Source organism: Carya illinoinensis, chromosome 11, assembly GCF_018687715.1.
Source record: "Carya illinoinensis cultivar Pawnee chromosome 11, C.illinoinensisPawnee_v1, whole genome shotgun sequence".
NCBI lineage: Eukaryota > Viridiplantae > Streptophyta > Magnoliopsida > Fagales > Juglandaceae > Carya > Carya illinoinensis.
The window spans coordinates 8,280,279-8,304,012 of NC_056762.1; the positions used below are offsets into that span (position 1 = coordinate 8,280,279).

General features: G+C 33.8%; 1 protein-coding gene across 1 annotated transcript; it reads left to right on the forward strand.

The window, feature by feature from the left end:
• The first annotated feature begins 21,680 nt into the window (after window positions 1-21,680).
• On the forward strand, window positions 21,681-22,599 carry LOC122280852 (mini zinc finger protein 3-like). The gene is made up of 2 exons (XM_043091918.1): window positions 21,681-21,878; window positions 22,174-22,599. Exon 2 carries the CDS (start codon window positions 22,195-22,197, stop codon window positions 22,477-22,479), a length of 285 nt encoding a protein of 94 aa, XP_042947852.1. The 5' UTR covers window positions 21,681-21,878; window positions 22,174-22,194; the 3' UTR covers window positions 22,480-22,599.
• Window positions 22,600-23,734: the final 1,135 nt, after the last annotated feature.

A 23,734-nucleotide genomic window follows, 5' to 3' on the forward strand; every position in this document is an offset into this window, starting at 1 on the left:
ATTGTAGCTTGAGCTCCTTCAACTCGGTAGGGGCCATACGATATGGCGCCTTGTGAGTCGGAGTTGTTGCCGGCTCCAACTGTATTTGGAATTCTACTTCTCTATCTGGTGGTAAACCAGGTAACTCATCAACGAAAACTTCAGGAAAGTCTTCAACCACAGGTATCCCTTGGATTCCTATAGTTTTGATTGTCTCCTCTACAGTTATCAATAGAAACGCTGAGGCTCTATCATCGATACACTTCCTAGCTTGCAACGCCGAGATCAAAGGTGGGGTGGCCTTAACTGATGTTCCTGCGTAACTCATCCTGTCTTCAGTTGGAGGTTCAAACACAACCTCTCGTTTCCGACAGTCTATCTTAGCGTAGTGCTTGAAAAGCCAGTCCATCCCCAAAATCAGGTCGAATTCCATCTGACCGAATACTAACAAGTTAGCCTTCAGTGTCCTTCCTTCTAGCTCTAACGGACAATCATTAACTAAACGGGTACAAGATACTGTATTCCCATCGGGAATTAATACTACAACCCGTCGTGGTAATAGTTCAGTTTGCAAACTACAAATTCGTGCAAACGCTGCAGACACAAAGGACTGCGACGCACCTGAATCGAATAGTGCACAAGCCGAGAACCTAAACAAATTAACCCTTCCTAAAAAAATATATATACACCGATATTAATACTAATTCTAACACATTCATAATACCTGCAACATCATAAATACTAAAAGGAAAGAAAAAAAATAAAATAAAAATAAAAAAAAATACCAGTCATGACGCCAGCTTCATCAGTTTCAGGTGCGTCAACATCAAAATCACCGGGTGTTACTGCATACACTCGTGCCGGGATGTGGGGCCTTGGCTTGCAATCACCAGCTCCACTACCTTGTTTGGCGTTAGGACAATCTCTAATCATATGTCCTGGTTTTCCACATCGGTAACAGACTCCATATCCCTTGTAACATTCTCCAGAATGAAGCTTACCACACTTAGGGCATGGTGAATAAAAGGACGGCTTCTGTCCTCCAATCATTATTCCCTTGCCTTTCTCCGGACTAGAAAAAGGCCTCTTTTTCTCAGCACTACTGCTTGTAGTAAATGGCATGGCCCTCTTTCGATCGGTCATGTTCTGGATTGCCAATTCCTTCTGCTCAGCCTCTGCTATTGTCGCTACATTTACCAACTCTTGGTAATTCTCTATTCTAAGGCAAGCTACTTGACTTCGGATTCTAGGCAGAAGTCCTGCTTGAAACTTTTGTGCCTGCATCTTTTGAGTTGAAATCAAGTGTGGTGCAAACCTTCCCAATGCCATGAATTTAGCAGCATACTGCTCTACAGTCAAACTACCTTGTTTTAAGGACGCAAATTCCAGGGCTTTCAATTGTTTGACAAAGTCTGGGAAGAATCTGTTGTCAAACTCTTCCTTGAACCTCTCCCAAGACAATGCAGCCATACTACCTAGTTCCCTAACTAGAAGTTGCCTACGTGTATCCCACCATATTCCAGCTTCTCCTTGGAATAGGTATCCAGCATATAGAACCTTTTGGTCCTCAAGACATCCACAAATCTCGTACGTTCTCTCGAGATCTATAATCCATTTCTCGGCTCTCAGTGGTCCTTCATTACCAAAAAAATTTGGGTAACGGTAAAGCATAAACTTCTCATATGGACAACCCCTAACTTCGGGTCTAGGTGCGTTCACTTGTTGCTGTTGCTTATGTCTAAGCACGTCAGTCAGCATACGCACAGCTTCAGCTAATCCTCCATCCATCGGGGAATCATGATTCTCCTGATTGATACCACCTTCAGGGTTTTGAGGTATTCTACCATGAGTCATTTGTCTCTTCCTGTAACACACGGGTATACATATTACAATCATATAATACCTCTCATACCTTTAAGAAATTCAAGCCTAATGACAACTAAATTTCAAACCTAATATTTGGTGCATTTCCTAAGGACATGTGGATTTACTGCCCAGAGACGTATTGCTCTGATACCACCCTGTGACGCCCCCAAATTCCGTTTGGGATCGGACGGACATTTGAAGTGTCGAGACATGCAACACAAAGTTACCTGCCCCCGTTCATGACATATAAGATGCAATAATCCTAACATGCATCTAACATTATGCAATATTCGCAGCGGATAATTTTTTTCTTTAGCAATACTATGCACCAAACTGAAAATATCCCAATACTTAAAACATACTTCATACATAAAGATCCATTGAATAACTAAGATCACAGCACTATTCCAAAATAGTTATGATCCAAAAGTACTGGAGATGCAACTCCATCGTACAAGTAGTAATTTAACTACTATATTAACATTAACGACGCACCGTCGTTCAGTCGACTGTGTCTAGTTGGTCAGCTCCTGATCCTCCTTCAGGTCCTGTAACAAGATCTACCATTCGGGGGGAATGGTAGTTGGGACTACCACAGTGAGATTTGATTACAAATCTCAGCAAGTTAACAAAAAACTTCCATACAGACTAATGATGCATGTATGACAGTAAAAGCATAAATGCATAATCAAATTTATAAGTAATTAAAGCATAACTTAGCGTACAACATAGCATAATTGACATAGCTTAAATTGAATCATGAACTGAACTTGACTTGACATGAACTTGATCTGAAACTTGACTTAGCATAAACTTGCTCTGAAACTTGAATTAACATGAAAAATACATACTCCACAGTTGTTGTGGCCCCATGTATTCTACGTGTAAATACATACTCCACAGTTGTTGTGGCCCCATGTATTCTACACAAACTTGACTTAACATTAAAAATACATACTCCACAGTTGTTGTGGCCCCATGTATTCTATGTGTAAATACATACTCCACAGTTGTTGTGGCCCCATGTATTCTATACATCACTATGCAGTTAAATACATACTCCACAGTTGTTGTGGCCCCATGTATTCTACATAAACTGAATATACTCAAGATGAAACGTGACTGGAATATGAAAGGACTGAAGCCCTGACATAACATAACGTGACTTGAACATAATTTGAAATACATAACCAACTTGAGATAGTAACATTTCGTAACATGGCATAACATATAACAAACAACATATTTAGCATGACATATTTGTAATGTATAGTAATACATGACAGAATATATTGTGTAACAGATTAAAATTGATGACAGAATAAATTCTGTATAATAAACAATTACATGATAACTTGGCATGGCATGACATATATGATAACATACATACATACACTGTAATTCTTTTACTTAGCACACATACACAGTAGACTGCTAGTAAGTTAAAAGCTAACTTACCTCGATCTCCGCGTTTCTTATAAAACTTCAAGTGCGATCACGAGGAACTGTAATTAGTGATTCTAAAAGTTAGAACTAAATCACTAATAATTTGAAATATGGAAAATACTAACTTAAAGAGTAAAATTTTCATTTTACTCTCTACATGTGGGAAAATGACCGTTTTACCCATAACTTAAGGATTTTGCATACTAACTCCAAAAGTTTCCAAAATTTACATTCCTCATGTAAATCTTGTCCTAAACTTAAATATCAACTCAGAAAAATTTAAAACAAAACACAACTATGAAGAACATACTATGGTCGAAACATCCATAGGCCATTTCCCTTTATTTTTGTTGCAATTCCTTCCAACTTCAAAACTAATGCTTAAACCAAAATTTTGCAACAAACATCTTCCAATCCTAAGTTCAAAACCATACTTAAAACATCCATTTAGAAAAAGCTAATAATCAACACCAAACTTTTTTGTAAAAAGATCCAAGCACTTGAATCACAAGTTTTGACCTTAAATCAAAACATCTCCAAGAATTTCAAAAAATCAAATCTTACTTCTAACATATTCATAATATCATCCTAACATCAACCATGCTTTAAATCATCAAACTAAAGTCACCAAAATCACAAAATAACATTTGGAGTTTTTGGTTTTACACTTAGTCCAAAAACATAAACTTTTCTCTCAACTAGTTTTGATAAATCTCTTGATCTATGACTTATAAATATATGATCTTCAAACCAAACCATCACCTGGTTTAAAAAGATGTCCTAAAACATATATAAGCTTCTAATTCAAGATCATATGGTTAGAAATTAACCAAAACATAAATTTAGCCAAGAATATCCACACTTTGACTTATTTGAATATCTCTTTACATAAAATTTCATATCTTTGAAACTAATATCAAATATCTTCAAAATAATAATATAACATGTATATAAGATGTTTAGGATCCTCCAATAAAATTATCAAAGTCATTAGAATAGGTTTAGACCACCAAAGAGTTAAACTTTCTCAAAACAGAAACTGTTTTTCTTCTTCCAGTTTCTAAGTTTCTAAATCTAAGAACATCTTTCATAAAAACCTTTAATCATGCAAAAATCCTCAACCAATAGTCACATATACATGTTAACAATACTCCATAAAAATTTCGGACCAATATCTATCCATTAGCTTGGTCAAAAACTCCAAACTATAACATATTCTCCAGTTTATCTCCCAGAATGACCTTTTTATAGTTTATACAATATTTGACTGACCAAATGATCTTCAAATGGGGCAAATAAGATATCCATGTAAACTAGACTCAAAAAGGAACAACTTATATGAAGGAGACTTTATGATAAAACACTTACAACAGCTTCGAAATGGGCATGCAAAAGACCTCCTAAAATCTATCCGAGAGAGAGTGTTTGATAATCTTTTATTAGAAGGAGTAATTGAAGATAAGTTCATGGGTGCTGGCTGGACACATTTATGGACGAGATAAGGGAGGTGATAAGGCTGGAGTTGAGAGTTAAGTGTGGTTTTCTCCTACCCAAAATATCTATAAAAGATTATCTCATAATATTCTATCCAATAATATCTACAAAAATCAACTTAAAATATTTTTATCTAATAATATCTATAAAAATCAACTCAAAATATTTTTACCCAATAATATTCACAAAAATTACCTCAAGATATTTCTTTTTATCCAATAATATCTACAGTTTTGAACAGACGTTTTGTCCGAAAATATGAAAAAATGTTATTGCGCCATAAGACTTTAAATAACCCTCCGAGTCTAATGGCACAAACCATAATACATTTTGACACTTCTAACTATCTCCAATAATCAAAAATACACTTCTGATACTATAGTAAATAATAACACTAACTATGTAGTTAGACAAAAACCTATACGATTAATGGATTCGTGAAAACTTATAGGTTTTTTAACGAGATTCCTAAAGTTAATAGAAATTTCACAATTGAATTTCTAGCGGGTTGTTACAATATATCATCAAAAGTTTTTATGTTTTCATTGTACGACAAATTCTAGCTCATTGTTTCCCAAGAAGTGGGTAACGAGCATATCACCACTACAACTTATTTGCTCATCAATCATATTATTTACAACCACTTTGAGTTCAAGATCATGGATGACATCGTTCTAAGATGTTGCTTTATTGTGTGTTCAAAGTGTATCTTATAGCAGTCAAACCTCATAACAATCAATTTGCGCAACCTTGTGGCAAAAGTTCTCTCAAAATTCACTTTTAGTACTTGCCAGATACTCTGAGCAATGTTGTACACCTCAAACACACCGATAAGGTCATTGTGCATGCTGCTTAACAAAGTAAAGCGCACTTATTAACCCTTCTTGAGTCAATTCTCAAAGACCTTGCAATCCTTTCAGTGTTGTTTTGAATTCTCATTCTCAAGCTCAGTTAAGGAGTGAGTTAAGGTCTTCAAGTCCACTTGCTCATTCAAGACATATTGGCTCTTGCAATGCCAAATATTATAATTCTTCCAATCCAGTTTCTTCCCTTTGTTCAAATCGACAACAATACCTTTGGATGTCAATTGACTATACAGAAAGGGCACAAATTAGATATTACACACACCTCAAAAAAAAAAAAAAATGCCACATCAATCTAAGTTGAAAAATAATTTAGACATGTCGTAAGATCGAAAATTCGTCAGGCTTCCTAATCATCTCTTACGCCACAATGCCTATTTATTAATTTTCGTGCAAATTTAAATTGTATGGGAGACTAAAATATAATTTAATTTCAACCATACTCCAGTTATTTATCACTTTCAAAAAATATATTTGTAGGCAAAAGTAATAAATAGCCTAACAAACTCACTGGTAAAATATTTTCATAAATCAAATATATGAAGAAATAATTATGCCAAAAAATTGAAAAACATATATTTTTTTTTTTAACAATTAGTAAATAAATAAAGTAAGTGCACCACCTAACACCAAGGAAAGCAACAGCCAAGTGGTGTGCATACCCCTTGGATCTCATTAGGTCATGGGTTCAAAACTATGAAGGCACTTGTTTTTATCTTTTAATACAACCAAACATCATATCATGGGTTGGGCCAGAAAATAAAATTGATTGCCCAGAGAATAACATCATATCATGGGTTGGCCCAGAGAATACTCCTTCCAATTGGGCCATAAAACAATTCAAAAACTTGATTGCCCAAAAAACAATTAAGCCCATTTAGAAAATACTTCTCAGGTTGGGCTGAAAAATAAGCCTAAACCAACTTTTTTTTTTTTTAACAAAAATAAATTTAAAAAAAAAAAACGGGTTGGACCTAAAAATAAGCCCATGCCCATTTTTTAGCAGATGACCAAAGTCATCTTCTACCTTAGAATCAGGGTACTATTCATGTGAACAATATTGTTTCATTAAAAAAACACACACACACACAGAGCAGCACCCTTGCTACCACCATTGTGAGCCGCCACATCTCGACATTGCTCTAGGCTGAAGGAGCACTTACTAGTGTGCTTAGCACCACTAGTGTGCATAGTATCAGGGCGTGCAATACCATCACGGTGCGTGCATCACTTGTAGCACCACTGTGGTGTGTGCAAGACCACTACAATGTGTTGCATTCACAGTGCAGGCTTAACTCGCACTGAGCGCAGGCACCACTATGTAGGAAAAACTTGTAGTGCCTGCAGCACTGTGCGAGGCACTTTAGTGCGCAACATCATGGTGAGTCTATACATGTTCCTCCCTTTCAAATATACAAAACAATACAAACTCAAATTAACAGACGCATATTAACAACGTAAAATAGATTCATACTATCAAATATATATTACAATGATGCAATGTTCATGTAAGCAAAGATATATAGTACTTATTGTAATAGATCATGGCATATCAAACATTGTCTCAAACATGTTTATATAAACATAGACTTAACAAAAAATATATCATGATCAGATATTAAATGCAAGAAAAAATATATATATTATATGAACAAGAAATAAAGACATATATCTCACTGGGAACAACTGATTGAGGGCTCTGATACTAATGTAAGACTTCATGTAAACATACATAGCGGAAGAAATACCTCAAGGTCAATCTATTCATCTTCATTCAAATCTTTGTTCAATTCAAGTTCGTCTCCACCCAATGTGTGAGTGTGCTACATAGATAAATTTAGAGATATACTCAAGATGCTCACAGCCTAAGAGCTTTTCACAAAGAATCAATATTGAGAGAGATGCCTAAACACTCAAAACGTGTGTATCTCAAGAATGAATTATTGATTTTTAAATCCATCATTGTATGGTGATAGTCGGCTAGCCTTAAAGGTCAGCCTTCGTTACCTCATAACTCCAAGCATAATGCCTAAAGTAATGCCAAGCATTATACCTAGTATCCCAATATGGGATGGGAAGCAACGAGGGGCACACCCACTAAGGGCGGCCCTAATTTATTACAATACTTCTATTAAGCCTTAACGGACTCAACTCTGCAGTGACCATGTTATAATAATCAACATATGAGTAATAGTAGTCTTTCTCTTAGAGCTCATCATCCTCAGCCACACTTGTTAATGCAATAGATTTTAAATGGCTTCAGATATCAATCATTTAGGTAGAAACCACCTAAAATATGCCACATAGTAAGTGCGATTAGAAATTAAAAAGTTTAGGATGAAGAAAAGTATGCCTTTCAACATGTACATACAAACAGAAATAATCAATAGATATGTAAATATAATATGTGGTTATAGGACTAGAAAATCATACACAAAGGTTCGATATCTCAGTATCACCTTTGACTAAAATTTCGAATGAGACTTTGTATCCAAAATGCAGAACGACCTAAATATAAAATCATTCGAAACTTGATTGAAAAACCACCATTTGTTGAACGAAACTACAAATCAATTACAAAAAGTTTTTTTCTTTAAATTGGGTGAATCTAAGATAGACATTAAGAATTTTTTTTTTTTTTTTTATTTTTTCCATTTTTTGTACGCGAGGACTTGATTTTCTCAGGAACCAAAGTGGAGAGATTTTTGGTTTCATATAGCCTTAAAGGGCATGACCATGACATGTAAGCTGCCTTGATCTACTCACACATTAGGACAGTTCATCTAGCCTTGATGACTATGACCCATAAGCTACCCCCAACTGGGGGCCATTTGAGGGCAGTTCATGGGCCCACTAAAAGAAACTTTGCAAAGAGGAAAATTATGATTAAGTGGGGTGGGTGTCTGGTCCTCTCACCATTGAGAAAAAAGCTTAGGGCAAATCTCTAGTGGGGCCCAAAACCCAAAATCTTTAGCCCATCATAAGAACCTCAATTGTCTAACTTATAAAGCTAAAAGACAGACCTCGAGTGATGGAATTGGAATAATTGATGAGCATTTGGGCCTTCCACCTCCCAATATAATTAAGGAGAAGATGCTATCTGTCTACAATTTTTTTTTTTATAGAAATAGCTTTTCATTACCATAAATGTTGACACTAAGCTTTCCCTTCCTCTCTTTTTTCCTTTTTTCTTTTTTTTCTTTTTTTTCCCTCTAGGGTCGGCTACGCTTTCATTTCACTAAGCTGAAATGTGGACCCTAGTTCGTCCAAGAAACAGAAGGGCTTCTTATTGGAATTGACGCAGAAAACAGAATAAATGAGAGACGATAATTTTTTCACTTTATCATCATTCACATGTTACATCTTTTTTGTAATCATTCAAAAAGCTTGCCCTTCTGTACATGCATTGTCCACGAATTTTTGGTTTGGTAATTATATATGTTTGCATTAGTTTCCAATTGCAGCTACTCTCTTATGATTTGTATCTTTATCTGAATTTGATATATATTCTTTTTGTTGCTGTGTATGTGCTAATTATTGTCCTAACTCACTCTTTCTTCCCATGACCTCTATGTGGGTTTTGACTCATTCTTGCAGGAAAAGCTGCATAAATATTAATCTTGGCTTTGATCATTCCCTCGATAGAGAGGAATCAGGTAAAGTTTGCTGCTCTAAATGATATTCCCAGAAGTAGTAGACTCTTCCATGCTTTGTTTTGCCAGAAACTAGGGCAAATGAAAAAGAAAAACACTTTTCTTGAATACTTTTTGAACTTAGTGCATCATCTACCATTGTGCTGATGTTTCAAGTACTCCTAATGGCCACTGAAAATGAAGGAAAGGAATCTGTTGTAAAAGGACAAAGCGAACCGTTACTGTACAAAAGGAGATCCTCCAATATGATGGTAACACACCAACCACTTTTGTTATATTGCACTTGTACTTGATCTATAATACACTTTACTTCTTGTGGAAAATATACTCTTCACCTTAATTCCAAGTAATAAGTGCTTTACTCATGATCTTTGGATCCCAAACTACTAAAATTAAAACATTATATATTATACCTTTAAATTACTAAATAAAAATACGTTAGATGTGGTACTTTTTATTAAGATTTAATGGTTAATGTTCAATCACGTTTCTCATTTTTGCATGCCTATTTTTCATGCATCGCAGTGGCGAAAATTGAGCGATGATGTTATTTGTGAGTTTTTTTGGCTACAATATATAAGTTTTGGTAGTTTAGGATACAAATTTAAAATATGAAATACTTATTAATTGAAAGGTGAAAAGTGTGCTTTGCCTTACATATATATGCTCTCTCTCTCTCTCTCTCTCTCTCTCTCTCTCTCTCTCTCTCTCTCTCTCTCTCTCTCTCTCTCTCTCTCTCTCTCTCTCTCTCTCTCTCTATAAATATATATGTATGTGTGTGTAAAATATGAAATACTTATTAATTGAAAGGTGAAAAGTGTGTTTTGCCTTATATATATATGCTCTCTCTCTCTCTCTCTCTCTCTCTCTCTCTCTCTCTCTCTCTCTCTCTCTCTCTCTCTCTCTATATATATATATATATATATGTGTGTGTGAAAATCTCTTTTGTAATAACAGGCATATCACATATTTCAAACCAATGTTAAAGAAGTAGCTCATTGGTCGTGTATGATGGCGTAAGCGCAACCACTTTAATTCTTTGTGTTATTTCCACACACACAAACATATATATATCTATATATATATATATATATATATATTATCCACTTTTGTTCTTTGTGCTTTTTCTCTCTTTATCTTCATTATTATTCCCATGCATATTGTTTGACAATATTGCGGTATCGTACTATTGGATGAATAACTATTGAGTTTTACTATATACCAGCATAGTCGCGTACTAATATATATACCAATACTGATTTATTTATACTTAAAATTTAAATTAACGTTGTTTTTAATAAAATCTACTTTTTAACCAATCACATCACATTGGTGCACAGATTAGTATATAATTGTGCTTGCAATTATATTTTTTCATAACTATTTGGAAGTTTGAACTATATCCCTAGTACTCTTCCTTCTATTTAAAGTTTGAATTCCAAGTGTTAATGAAGATCTATAGATCATTGAAAGAGAGAATATTTAGGCTCACACATTGGGGGATTTTTTAAAAATTTTTTTAATTCTCATATGGCGTCTGCAATCACATTTTAGGATTGACAATATATGACACGATCCATGAACCTAACAAAAAACACAATAAGAAATTAGTGGGTTTGGATTTGATATAAATAGGTTCAGGTTAAAATAGGTTGACCAATTAATAGACGATTAAAAATTATCAATATCGAATCAACCCACAATAATCCATTTAAATTTTATTTCAAAATTACAATTTATTATTGTTGGGTTGTAATATTGGTATTTCTCAATATGCTTATGGTTTAATTGTTGAGATTATAATTTTGGACCTATGCTCATATTTTTTATTGTTTGGTTTGTAATATTGATTTTATTATATGTTAAAATCTTAAAAATATTGATATATTTTGTTAGTATGTACTCTTTTTTTGTTTAGATATCGTGGCTACTAAAAATATAGATTTTAATTTTTATGTAAAACTACGATAATCAGATCAAATAAGTTATACAGATTAGTTCAACCCTTTTATATACGAGTTGTAATGAGTCGAGTCGACACACCTATTTTTAATTAATTATTAAATGGGTGACAGAACATAACAATCCGTTATTTAAATAAGTTGTATTAGGATTTAATGATTTGATCTATTTAACTTAACAAATTGGATTTGGATTGATCTATATAGTCGAATATCATTGACTTGAGACAACACAAACATGACCCGCAAGCACAAATTGCCACCCCTATCTCATTTCAGCACACATTTTCCTCTCTTCCCTAACACATACACTTGTCATCGTAATCGATGTCTTTTTCACCAATTACTTTCATCTTTTCTATTGAATGTTTCTTCCTTTGCAGCGTGTATGTCTTTCCCCAACAGTACCTGTGACGATATCAGGACCTATTCATAGGGATTAGAACTCATGAATTAACCCTCCCTTCTACTATTACAAAAGAAAGACGTATCGCTTGAGTACCAACTAATTAAGTACTACTAAGAACAATTAGTCATTAACAAAATCATCATCATGTCAAGCATAAATGAAAAAAAAAAATATTAAAGTGTGATGTTATTTCCAAATGGACTTTTCATGTTCCTATTTATGCTTTATTAATTTTCATTTTATTGTTCTATTTTGGAAGTTGTATTTCTGCATTAATGGATTTCATAAATCTCTATGTAAGTCTTTATAAGCATGATTAATGGAAGATTAATGGTAGAACCTTTAGAATCAATCCGTGAACAATAGGATTGAGGTTTCTCAGAAAATACCTTATATTTCCTCTGTTTTCTCTATTTTTCTGTTGTTGTTCTGCTGTTTTTTACTTTATTGCTTAGTCCAACAACTGGTATCAGAGTTAAGCCAAGTTCATCTGAGGGTTGATGGCTGCTTTTGGAGCATCAACACCAGTTCCGGTATTTAGTGGTGAAGGATACGAGTATTGGAGCGTTAAAATGAAGACCTACTTCATCTCATAAGATTTGTGGGATGTAGTTTAGAAGGGGGTGATAGTTCCAGCAGAAGGGGCCTTGGCTTCAACTCAATCCAAGCAAGAAACCACTAAGGATGCTAAAGCATTGTTCATCCTTCAACAGGCAGTGTCTGAATCAATCTTTTCAAGATTGATGAGGGTTGAAACTTCAAAGGCAGCATGGGATATTCTTTAGTTAGAGTTTCAAGGAAATACTAAGGTAAAAATCATCAAACTTCAAGGCCTTAAAAAGGAGCTTAAAAACTTGAAAATGAAGGAATCTAAAATAGTAAAAGAGTATGGTTCCAGATTAATTGATCTAGTAAATCAGATGCGTGCTCTAGGTGAAGAAGTGACTGATCAAAAGATATTTCAAAGGATTTTGATTAGTCCACCCGAGAAGTATGATCATGTAGTAGCAGTCATTGAAGAGTCAAAAGACTTGCAAACACATTCAGTTATTGAATTAATGGGATCTCTCCAAGCCCATGAACAATGGTTGGCTAGAAGGAATGATGATACTTTAGAGCATGCATTTCAATCCAAAGTGAATCTGAAGAATAAGAAAGTAAAAGATTATAAAAGGAAGCCTTAAAAGGATCACAAAAATTCAGATCAAGCTCAAAAGGAAAGCAAGTTAAAAGGAAAGATGGGAGAGTTTCCACCGTGTGGCATTTGCAAAAAAATAAACCACTTGGAGAAAAATTGTCACCATGTCGGGAAACCACAATGTTAGAATTGTAAAAAATTTGGGCATGTGGAAAAGGATTGCATGTACAAGAAAAATCAGCAAGCTAATTACTCATAAGAGAATGAGGAAAACGAGCATATATTCTTTGCTTATCAAGCCCTCACTCAAGAAGAGAAGATATGGTTCATTGATAGCGGCTGCAACAATCACATGGCTTCTAATGAAGGCATTTTCTAAAGCTTGGATACTTAAGTCAAAACAAAAGTGAAGATGGGAAATGGAGAGCTCGTTGAAGCTAAAGGCAAGGGGACAATAGCTATTTCAACTAAGAAAGGTACCAAACTCATCAAGGATGTGTTGTTTGTTCCATCTCTTGATCAAAACTTATTGAGTGTAGGCCAAATGATGGAAAATGGTTACTCTTTAAGTTTTGAAAACAACTTGTGCAGAATTTATGATGAAAAGAATAAGGTGGAGTTGGCTGAAATAAAAATGGGGAGAAGTAGGAATTTTCCTATTCAATGGAGTTTTCCTAATGCTATGCTAGCTACTGTTAATGAAACAATGTTATGGCACCAAAGATTTGGGTTTATTTTCTCCATGAAAAATCTGAAATTTTTGGAACATTTAAGAAGTTCAAACTTTTAATTGAAAATCAGTCTAGTCACAAAATTAAGTGTCTAAGAAGTGATCGAAGTGCTAAATACAATTCCAAAAAAATTGATAAATTCTATGAGGCTGGAGGAATTGAGCATCAATTATCAGTGGCTTATTCTCCACAACAGAATGGAGTGTCCGGGAGAAAAAATAGAATAGTTATGGAGATGGCTAGGAGCATATTATATGAGAAAAATTTATCCAAAGAATTTTGGGGTGAAGCAATAAATACTGTTGTATTTTTGCAGAATAGGGTACCTACAAAAACTATGGAAAAATAGACTCCTTATGAAGCTTGGAGTGGAATAAACCCTCTGCAAGTTTCTTAAGGGTGTTTGGTTGTGTGCTATGTCCATGTACCATCTCAAAAAAGAACTAAGCTAGAAGAGAAGACTGAAAGAGGAGTTTTTGTGGGTTACAGTATAGTTTCAAAGGGTTTTCAAGTTTTTAACTTGGAAACAAGAAAATTGGTGATAAGTAGAGATGTTAAATTCAATGAACATGTCTCTTGGGATTGGGAAGCTGAGAAAGTAATTCAAAAGAATGTTGAAGTACCATTCGAGTCTTTAACTGAGATAAGAGAAGAAAAAACAGTTGAAGAAAATATTTTTCAGCAACTTGAAAATAGAAGCCATATGGATTCTCAATTGTCTTCTGGTGACAGTGATGAAGAATTATTTCCAGAATCTCCCATAAGAAGAACAAGGTTGCTAAGTGAAGTATATAAGTAATGCAATTATGCCACTCTTGAACCTGTGAGCTTTGCTGCTGCATCAAAAGAAAGAGTTTGGCAAAAAGTTATGGAAGAAGAAATTAAGATGATTGAGAAGAATAATACTTGGGAGTTGGTTTCTCAACCTGCAAATAAGGATGTTATTGGAGTAAAATGGATTTATAAGACAAAATTAAATTTGGATGGTTCCATATTAAAGCACAAAGCAAGGCTAGTTGTTAAGGGATATGTGCAGCAATATGGAATAGACTACAATGAAACTTTTGCTCCTGCTGCTCGGATGGATACCATTAGAGCTTTGGTTTCACTTGCTGCTCAAAAGGGATGGAAAGTGATACAATTAGATGTGAAGTCAGCCTTTCTAAATGGAGTGTTGGAAGAAGAAGTCTATGTGGATCAACCCGAGGGGTTTGAAAAAGAAGAAGATAAATTTTATAAAATGAAAAAAGCCTTGTATGGATTAAAACAAGCTCCAAGGGTCTGGTATGGAAGAATTAATCAATACTTCATTGAGAAAGGTTTCAAGATGAGTAAAAGTGAAACTACATTGTATACAAAGACTCAAAACATCAATGATTTGATTATTGTATCACTTTATGTGGATGATCTGATTTTTACATGAAGCAATGCTGAAATGCTTAAAAAATTTAAAGATATGATGGCCAGCTTTGAAATGAGTGATTTGGGAAAGATGAATTATTTTCTTGGCATGGAAGTAAGTCAAGGAAATAATGAGATTTTATGTTCTCAAAAGAAATACACTGAAGATTTGTTGAAAAATTTTAATATGGTTGGCTGTAAATCAGTAGCAACACCATTAATTCCAAATGAAAATTTGAGAAAAGATGATGATGGGAAGAAGGTGGATGCATCAACATATAGAAGTTTAGTGGGAAGTTTACTATAATTATGCAACACTAGACTTGACATACTATATGCCACTAGCTTGCTTTCAAGGTTTATGTAAAGTCCTAGTCAAATTCATTTTGGTACTGCTAAGAGAATTTTGAGATATTTGCAAGGAACAATCAATTTTGGCATTTGGTATGAGAAAGTTGCAAGAACAAAGTTGGTTGGATTCACTCATAGTGATTGGGCAGGCTCAACTAATGACATGAGTAGTACTTCAGGTTATTGTTTCAACTTGGGTTCAACTATGTTTTCATGGAGCTCGAGGAAGCAAAGCAATGTGGCACAATCCACTGCAGAAGCCGAATATGTGGCAGCTGCAGGTTGTGCAAATCAAGCTTTTTGGTTGAGAAGAATACTTGAAGATATGCAGGGGGAGAAACAGGAGGAATCTACGAAAAATTTTTGTGATAACAAATCAGCCATTGCAATTGCCAAGAATCCCATTCAGCATAGTAAAACTAAGCACATAGCAATCAAATATCATTTCTTGCGTGAAGTAGAATCAAGTGGGGAAATTTTTTTGAAGTTTTGCAAGTTAGAGGAGCAACTAGTTGATATATTCACAAAGGCACTTTCAAGAGACAAGTTTTAGTTTCTTAGATCACAGCTTGGTGCAATAGGAAATTACATCAAGAAGGAGTATTAAAGTGTGATGTTATTTCCAAAGGGACTTTTCATGTTCCTATTTATGCTTTATTAAGTTTCCTTTTATTGTTCTATTTTGGAAGTTGTATTTCTGCATTAATGTATTTCGTAAGTCTCTATGTAAGTCTTTATAAGCATGATTAATGAAAGATGAATGGTAGAACCTTTAGAATCAATCCGTGAACAGTAGGATTGAGGTTTCTCAAAAAATACCTTATATTTTCTCTGTTTTCTTATTTTTCTGCTACTGGTCGGCTATTTTTTTCTTTATTGCTTAATCCAACAAAAACTAATAGACTCAAGCTAAACGTCAAAAACTACAACAAACCATCTAAATGGCCATGTTGACCCTATCAACCACTCAATTACACAACTCATTCAGAATTGCCATCATGGGAAGCCTCATATCTACACATGCAAGATCAGCATCTCTCTAAAGCCCTCAAAAGTAACCCCAAGCTAGCTTCCACGATATTATTTATGATAGAAAAGGCTATATTAGTGTCGCTTTTCCCCTCATTTTTCTATCCTCCATTCTTCCTTAGAGGCAATTTTACAGCCACTTATGTGTCAAAGAACAACTTTCATTGGCATGCAAGTCATGCGTCTTAATGCATGCCAAATAAGCTGGTCTTATTGTCTTTTTTTAAAAGACAATGCTGACCATTCTAGCTATATATATATATATATATGATTCATATATAAAGAATCCTAAATGAAAAAATAAACTACAAGATTACGTGCACTCGGCCTCCATGCATTTTGTTCTGAAATTGCATGCAAAGGGAAGACATAGAACAAAGACGAAGATCAGATGTGAAAAAAATATGAATTGAGACCATGCATAAATTAAGACACACAAAACAATTATACCTCTAATTAAAATTATCAAAAGAAAAAAAAAACAAATCCTTAAATCTTGCAGGAGATCACAACGAAACAAACATATTAATGGACTTGAAAATGCAGATCTGTGCACAGAGAGACTGTTCAAACATTCACACGCAACAAAAACGTAACAGTACTGCAGAAAACTACCATATATTACACCTGGCCCCCTGGCTCCCAAAAGTAAAATATGGATGATGTTTAAGATCAGATCATCAGTACGATCGGGCCAATTATAACATTATTACGCATCCAAGAGCAGCCAACGCTCTTTAGCTTTAATAAAATGAGGACAAAACTAGCTCAATTATACAACAAAATAAGAATAAATTAGCTTAAAAACAAATAGTCTTCATCAACTAGGTACGTTAAAATAATAGCCATGCATGCACCTAAGGAAAACAATTCAAGTAGACAAATTCAGGATAGGTTAATTTGGATGGTGAGATGAGAATTTTTTATTTTAGATAAAAGTTAAAAATTAAAAATTAAATAAAATATTATTTTTTAATATCATTATTGTTTTGATATTTGAAAAAATTAGAATTGAGATTTGAAAACGTTGAATTATTTATTATATTTTATATAAAAATTTAAAAATATTATAATGATGAGATGAAATGATACGAGAGTATCTCATCTTAGCTATCAAACCTACCGGCCCTAACATGAATAGTCGACAAACTTGCAACAGATCGATGAATATATATCACTCGTACATATATAGGGAAATTTTGCATGATACTGATCATGAAGGAGTACTAGTCCTAGCTTGTTTAATTCCTAGCTTAGATAGCTATGAATCATGTCAAGTGACCGATTATTGTTGACTTCACTGTATACATAAAAGACAAAAAGGTCATGTAAATAGGCCATCCATCTCTATCAATCAAACTCCATCGATATAATATAGTTGCTACCTATGAGTACCATCGATCACATGATATATTTTACTAGTTCTTTCCATAAACACACACAGTACTATAAACCAAACTAAAGCGATATATAGTGTAGCAATCATGCACTTTATCTATGGTGTCATTCATTAAGACTATATATAGAACATCCAAAGCTTCAAAGCATGCATGAAAACTACTTCTTTGTCTAGAATATTAAAAATTACGCAAATAAATCTTAACTCTTACATAAAATAGTCATTTTAATTTATATAAAATCATGCATAGGCCGGTATATATATATATATATGCATAGTTCCAATAAAAAGTCTCAAAAGATAAAATGAATGGAACAAAGATCATGATCTTCAATTGCTTGATCGAATTGGACGATCCAACGCAAAGAGATATATAGATACAAGTTATGCCATCATGTCTACACTACGCAAAAATCCTTCACGATCTGAATGAAGAGGTTGCTCTATAATTGGTTTATAGCTTGTCATGGCCAATTGCTAGACCTTGACGATATATAGCACTGCTCAAGTTTAAGACCTTAATTATGAGGTCGTATATATGGACTTAAACGAGCTGCCATTCTACATAGTACTAAGCAGTAAATATAGATCACGACTGTACGTAGATGGCCATATATAGGCCCTAACTTAACTGGAATAGGCTTATTAACAAGGATCATGAACTATTAATTGATCTTACAGGTGGGGAATTAATTAGTATTTGTGTTCATCGTCTACGTGTGTATATATATAGTATTTTAGTAAGAAATAAATAGTAATAACTGTTCAATTTTCTTGTAATGATATATAACGTGCCCAATGTCAACTATATTTGAAAATTTGAAAATTCCTTTTAAATTTTAAAATTATATGAATGTCAATTAGTAGATTTGAAATTTGCAAATTGCCATCTAAATATAAGAAAATCACAAAATTGTCATTAAAACAGTTTCGAAATGTTGTTTGAAATTGGTGGAAATGGAACGGAATTTAGAATAAAATGGAATGAAGATGTATAGTGTACCAATATTATACCGGCCGAATGAAAAGTTCCTACCAAAATAGAACGGAATTCAAAATTATGGTACGTACTAAGTAGTTTAATTTAGAGAGATAAACATAACAATTATAAGATTAAATTTCAGTGTGAAGTATACATTTTTTTAATGTCTCACACCAAATATTTTAAACGATACAAGACTACATATGGTTTATGTCTCCGATTAATTTGGACCATGCAATTTAACAAAGATTTAGAAAAATCTCAATCTTACTCTTATAAGGTCCCACTTTTTCTTTTCTTTTTTATAATTATAAGGTCCCACTTAATTAATCATAGATCAAGGTCCACTAATTTTAGAAATGGATAGACATCTTATATAAATATATTATATATATATATATATATATGTGTGTGTGTATGCCCACGCGCGCAATATCTATAAATTCAATAGGATTTGACTTACATCCTATTAGGAATAAAAATTGTGTTAACGGGTCGAGTTTATGTCATGTCAGGTTATGTATATTATACCTACGATATAGGTCAATCTAAACACAACCCTTTAAACTTAACAGATCTGATTTTCAAACCCTAACACAAACTATTAAAATAACAAGGTAACACGACACAACTTATTTTGACTCGTTATGAATTAATTAAAAATATATCAATACGATACAATCCATTTCAACTAGTTTATATAAATGGGTTGACTTAACCCAAATAATCCATTTAACCTAATTAACGTAATTTCACATAAAATTTAAAATCACAATATCTCCTAAAAATATAAAACTAATTACATAAGTCTGAAATTATAACCCAAACAATAAAAATACCAAAATTACAATATAGAGGAAGTGTGGGAGGCCGTCGTGACTCTTGAGAACTGAGAGAGAGTTAGGAAATACGAAATAGGTATTTTTGCTTTCAAGTTAAAAAGGATATAATTGTAATTTTGAGTAAAAAAGTATAAGGGGTCTAAATAGGTCACTAACTGGTCAAGCGGGTTGACCTGTTAATTAATTGTGTCTTAGCAGGTCAACTTGTTTTGATCTCAAGCTGTTAACATCAAATCCAAACCCGTTAATTTCATGTCGTGTTTATGTCGCATGTGTTAATGACTCGTGTCACATATTGCCACCTCTATATCCTACTCAAATTTCATTAGAAACATATAATAAAAAATAAAATTAATGGAGAAGATTTCTTCCAAAGAAAAAATTAAGTAAACTTTTATTTATACTAATATTTTAATCTTTAGCATCAATTTTTTAACTGAATGTATCCATGTAAAATTTTAGGAGGATACATGTTTAATTTGCAGGTTAAATACAACGTACAAAAAAGAATTATACATTCCGCCAATTGATGATCATTAGTTTTGTGCAAAAGATATGGTGATATGGCTTCCATAGTGTACGGAATTTTCTTAACGTACTTTCTTCTCCCTTTCGTTGAGTAATTTTACATATAACTATAAAATGTGTAAAAGTCGTGTAATCACTTTGAAAAAGAATGGGATCCAGTATTAAAAAATTAATTTTTTTTATGTGGATCCTACATTTTATTCACTTTTTTTAAAACAATTATGCAGCGGTTGTATAATTCACAGTTATAAATATCTATTCTCTATAAAGATATACTATATAGGAAAAAATACTCTAGTTTCTCCGTTAAATTAAGGATCAATTTCTGCAAATTAAACTTTTTAGTTTTGTTTATATTTTATATATTATTCATGCTACGTACGTAGACATGATGATGGATCGATTAATATTAAAGCGGTTTATATTATATTTAGTACTGATCTTGAATATTTATTGAAGATATTTGGGCTTAGTACGTACAATCACAGAATTAAAGCTGATCGATTAATTTTATATTTGATTAGTGGAAAATGAATTAAAATTGCACGTTTTCGATATTTGACAACCATGCACATGTGTCTTTGTCCCTCCTCTCAACTTTTATAAGGTGGGTCGAAATATATGCACATGTTACTGCCCCATCTTGTGTTTGTCCCTTGCTTGTTCCTCACTTTGACATGGTGGAGGCTTCTCATGCCTATGCTTTTGCATCCATTACTTATCGCTCCCTTGAAGAAGTACTCCAAAACTTTCAACATCAATAGCAACTTTGTAATTAATTTGCATGCAGGTCTTGCTTTATTAATATTATTATATCTTTTCTATATATATATATATATATAATTTTTAGTTTTCGCTTTCCGTTTAATTGACCTATCAGTGGTACCATCCACCTCTCGTTCAGTCGGTTATGAGAACAGTGTTTTCTTCTTCTGATGCTGAAACTTCATGACCGAGCACCGACGTACGTACGTAGACAGAGACAAACATCATCTCGATCGATGAATTAATATCGATATCATTGGCTGTTCAGTGTTCATTTTCTCATTATCTTTTCTTAAATCGATCGGCCTGCAACTCGACTTGAAGAGCATCTGAGCAGCATTTAGTTGAATTTTCTTGAAGTCTTGACAGACAATCTGCTGATCTTAATTATTATTAGAATCTTAGGTAATTAATAGACAAGAGTTGTTGTCACAGTGCCAAAGGGCCACAGAAACCTGCCTTTTAAGTATCAGTTGGACCCCACAGCAATTTATAATGAAAATCCAGCTAATTACATACATGGTCGATCATCATCACCTTGTGCTCATGATCATGATCCCATTTGTTAATATAAATTGATCTTCTTTAATATCTTTATACTAATTAATTAAAGTTAATAATTCCATCCAACTTTGAAGAAAAGTTTTGAACTTTTTTTCGTTTTTATTGGTTTATTTCAGCTTGCAAAGTATGTGGGCAGTTGAAATATCACTTCCAATTAAAGACCATTCTGGGAGGAAGTGATTTTTTCCTGGTTTATGTAAGGACAACATTTTTCACCTAAAACTCCACATATTTTAAGGTCTTGTCCCTATTGATGATTAAGCCTTGCCACGTTGCGGTATGGAGAATGGTTTGTTTAGGCTTGTAAAAGAAATGCGTGATATCCTTTATGACCTACTTTCTTCTACCTTGTTCAGAGAATAATGGAGCACCACTCTATTTTAGTGAGGCAGTAGTGTCTCATTGGTCGACAGAATAAATTTTTGGTCAATCTTTGCCTCTTGGTGAACCATGGGGCATGATCATCAGAAAAAATAGGTAAGATATCCCATCTTCGATCTTGGGGTATACTACTCGTCCATATAAATTACATACATATATATATATATATATATTTATGTATATGTATACGTGTGCTACCTAGGGTTAGGGTTAGGCAAGAAAACAAAAAACAAAAGAAAAAGAGAAGAAAGAAGGAAAGCCTTTTATCAATTCTTCTACTTTTATTTTCTCTCACGATGATTGTATAGTGGTCAAAAATTTAAAGCATCCAAGACTTTCCAATACTGGAATAAATATATATATCGAGGCTAATCTTCATCTGAATATTTAGGGTTTTTAATAAGAAGGATCGATGAAGAAACGGCAAGTGGTGGTGAAGAAGGATTACTCATCAGGCAGAAGCTCGACTACATCATCTTCGGTGGTTAGAACTCGGTACGCAGAGTGTCAGAAAAATCATGCGGCAAATATTGGAGGGTATGCGCTGGATGGGTGCAGGGAGTTCATGGCGAGTGGTGAGGATGGCTCAAATGCTGCCCTTTCATGCGCCGCATGCGGCTGCCACCGGAATTTCCATCGGAGGGAAGTGGAAACTGAGGTAGTTTGTGAGTATTCTCCACCTAATTCCCGTCGTTAAATAGCCTAAAATTGAGTGAATAGAGAGAGAGTGTGTGTGAAGCTTTCTTGTGTGAAATTACGGATTGTTAATGTCATGATCATCGATATATAATATAATAGTTGTAAATTTTCATCAACAGATTTGACTCTTTTGCAAAGGGAAAATCAACCTCTAAGTCTTGTGTTATTGATCTTAAAGATATTGAGAAATCAAACTTCAGGAGACTAGTAGTACTGCTTTCTTTCTTCAAAGGATCAATATTGATGATGAAGGCCAGAAATCTTCCTCTTGCTCTATATCTTGTGTCTTTTTAAGCTTTATTCCTCTTGTTATGATCTCAACGCAGTTCGTAGCTAGATTAATGGAAGAAAAACATATTCTTCAGTACTAAAATTAGCCAGTTTGATCGGCAACCGCTATATATAATATATATGAGGGGAATTTTGTAGCTGAGGCTTTATGGATTATACTCTTTTCTTTGATTGCATCCAGTGCATGAACTGAATAAGTACTTGTTCACTTTATATTTTTTTTTCTCTTGAATTACACAATAGCCATACCATTGCCCTTCAAATTGAAGTAGAAATGAGGATAGAGATCGAGGAAAGGATTGAGCAAGTTCAGCTGATCTATATAAAGTCACCAAATGTTAATGAAAATCTTCTGTACTTTATCAAAGCAAACGATTCCAAATTTGCTGGCTTACAATATCAGGCAAATATAGCATGAGTGTCCTGGCCTAGCTGTTAATTAGTAATGAAGTTGTAACTCTTTCCAGATTGGCTTCATTTTCCTTTTTGTAAAACTGAAAATATCGTTTCCGTTTGAGTACTAATTCAAAGAAGAAGTATGCAGTGATCATGAAAGTAGGAGACTGGTGAGCTATGCCTCACAAAAACTCGATCAATTGTTGAGGAACCTGATGATGAGTTGTTAAATTTGTTTTGCCATGAGGAAGACAGAAATATTAGGAAGATTCACAATAAGATATAGTTTCTCTTTGCGACAATCATTTGGTATTTGGAATATATTATCCTGAAAGGCCCACAATATTACTCAAAGCTGGCAAGTAGCTAGGCTAACGCAGCAAATATTTAATGTCGTACAGAAGTGACCGGCCTAGCGATCTCTTGTTCTATGATTAGTCAGTGGAATTTATCAGAAAAGAACAACTGAGTATTAAAGGAAGCTATAATTAATTTATATATTTTCCTTTGACATAAATGCCTGAATGATCAGTACTACTACTCTTCCAAATCTGCATGTAAAATTG

What these genes read in the sequence shown, in the direction of transcription:
- LOC122280852 (XM_043091918.1), top strand. Translation starts at nt 22,195, where the DNA reads ATGAAGAAACGGCAAGTGGTGGTGAAGAAGGATTACTCATCAGGCAGA.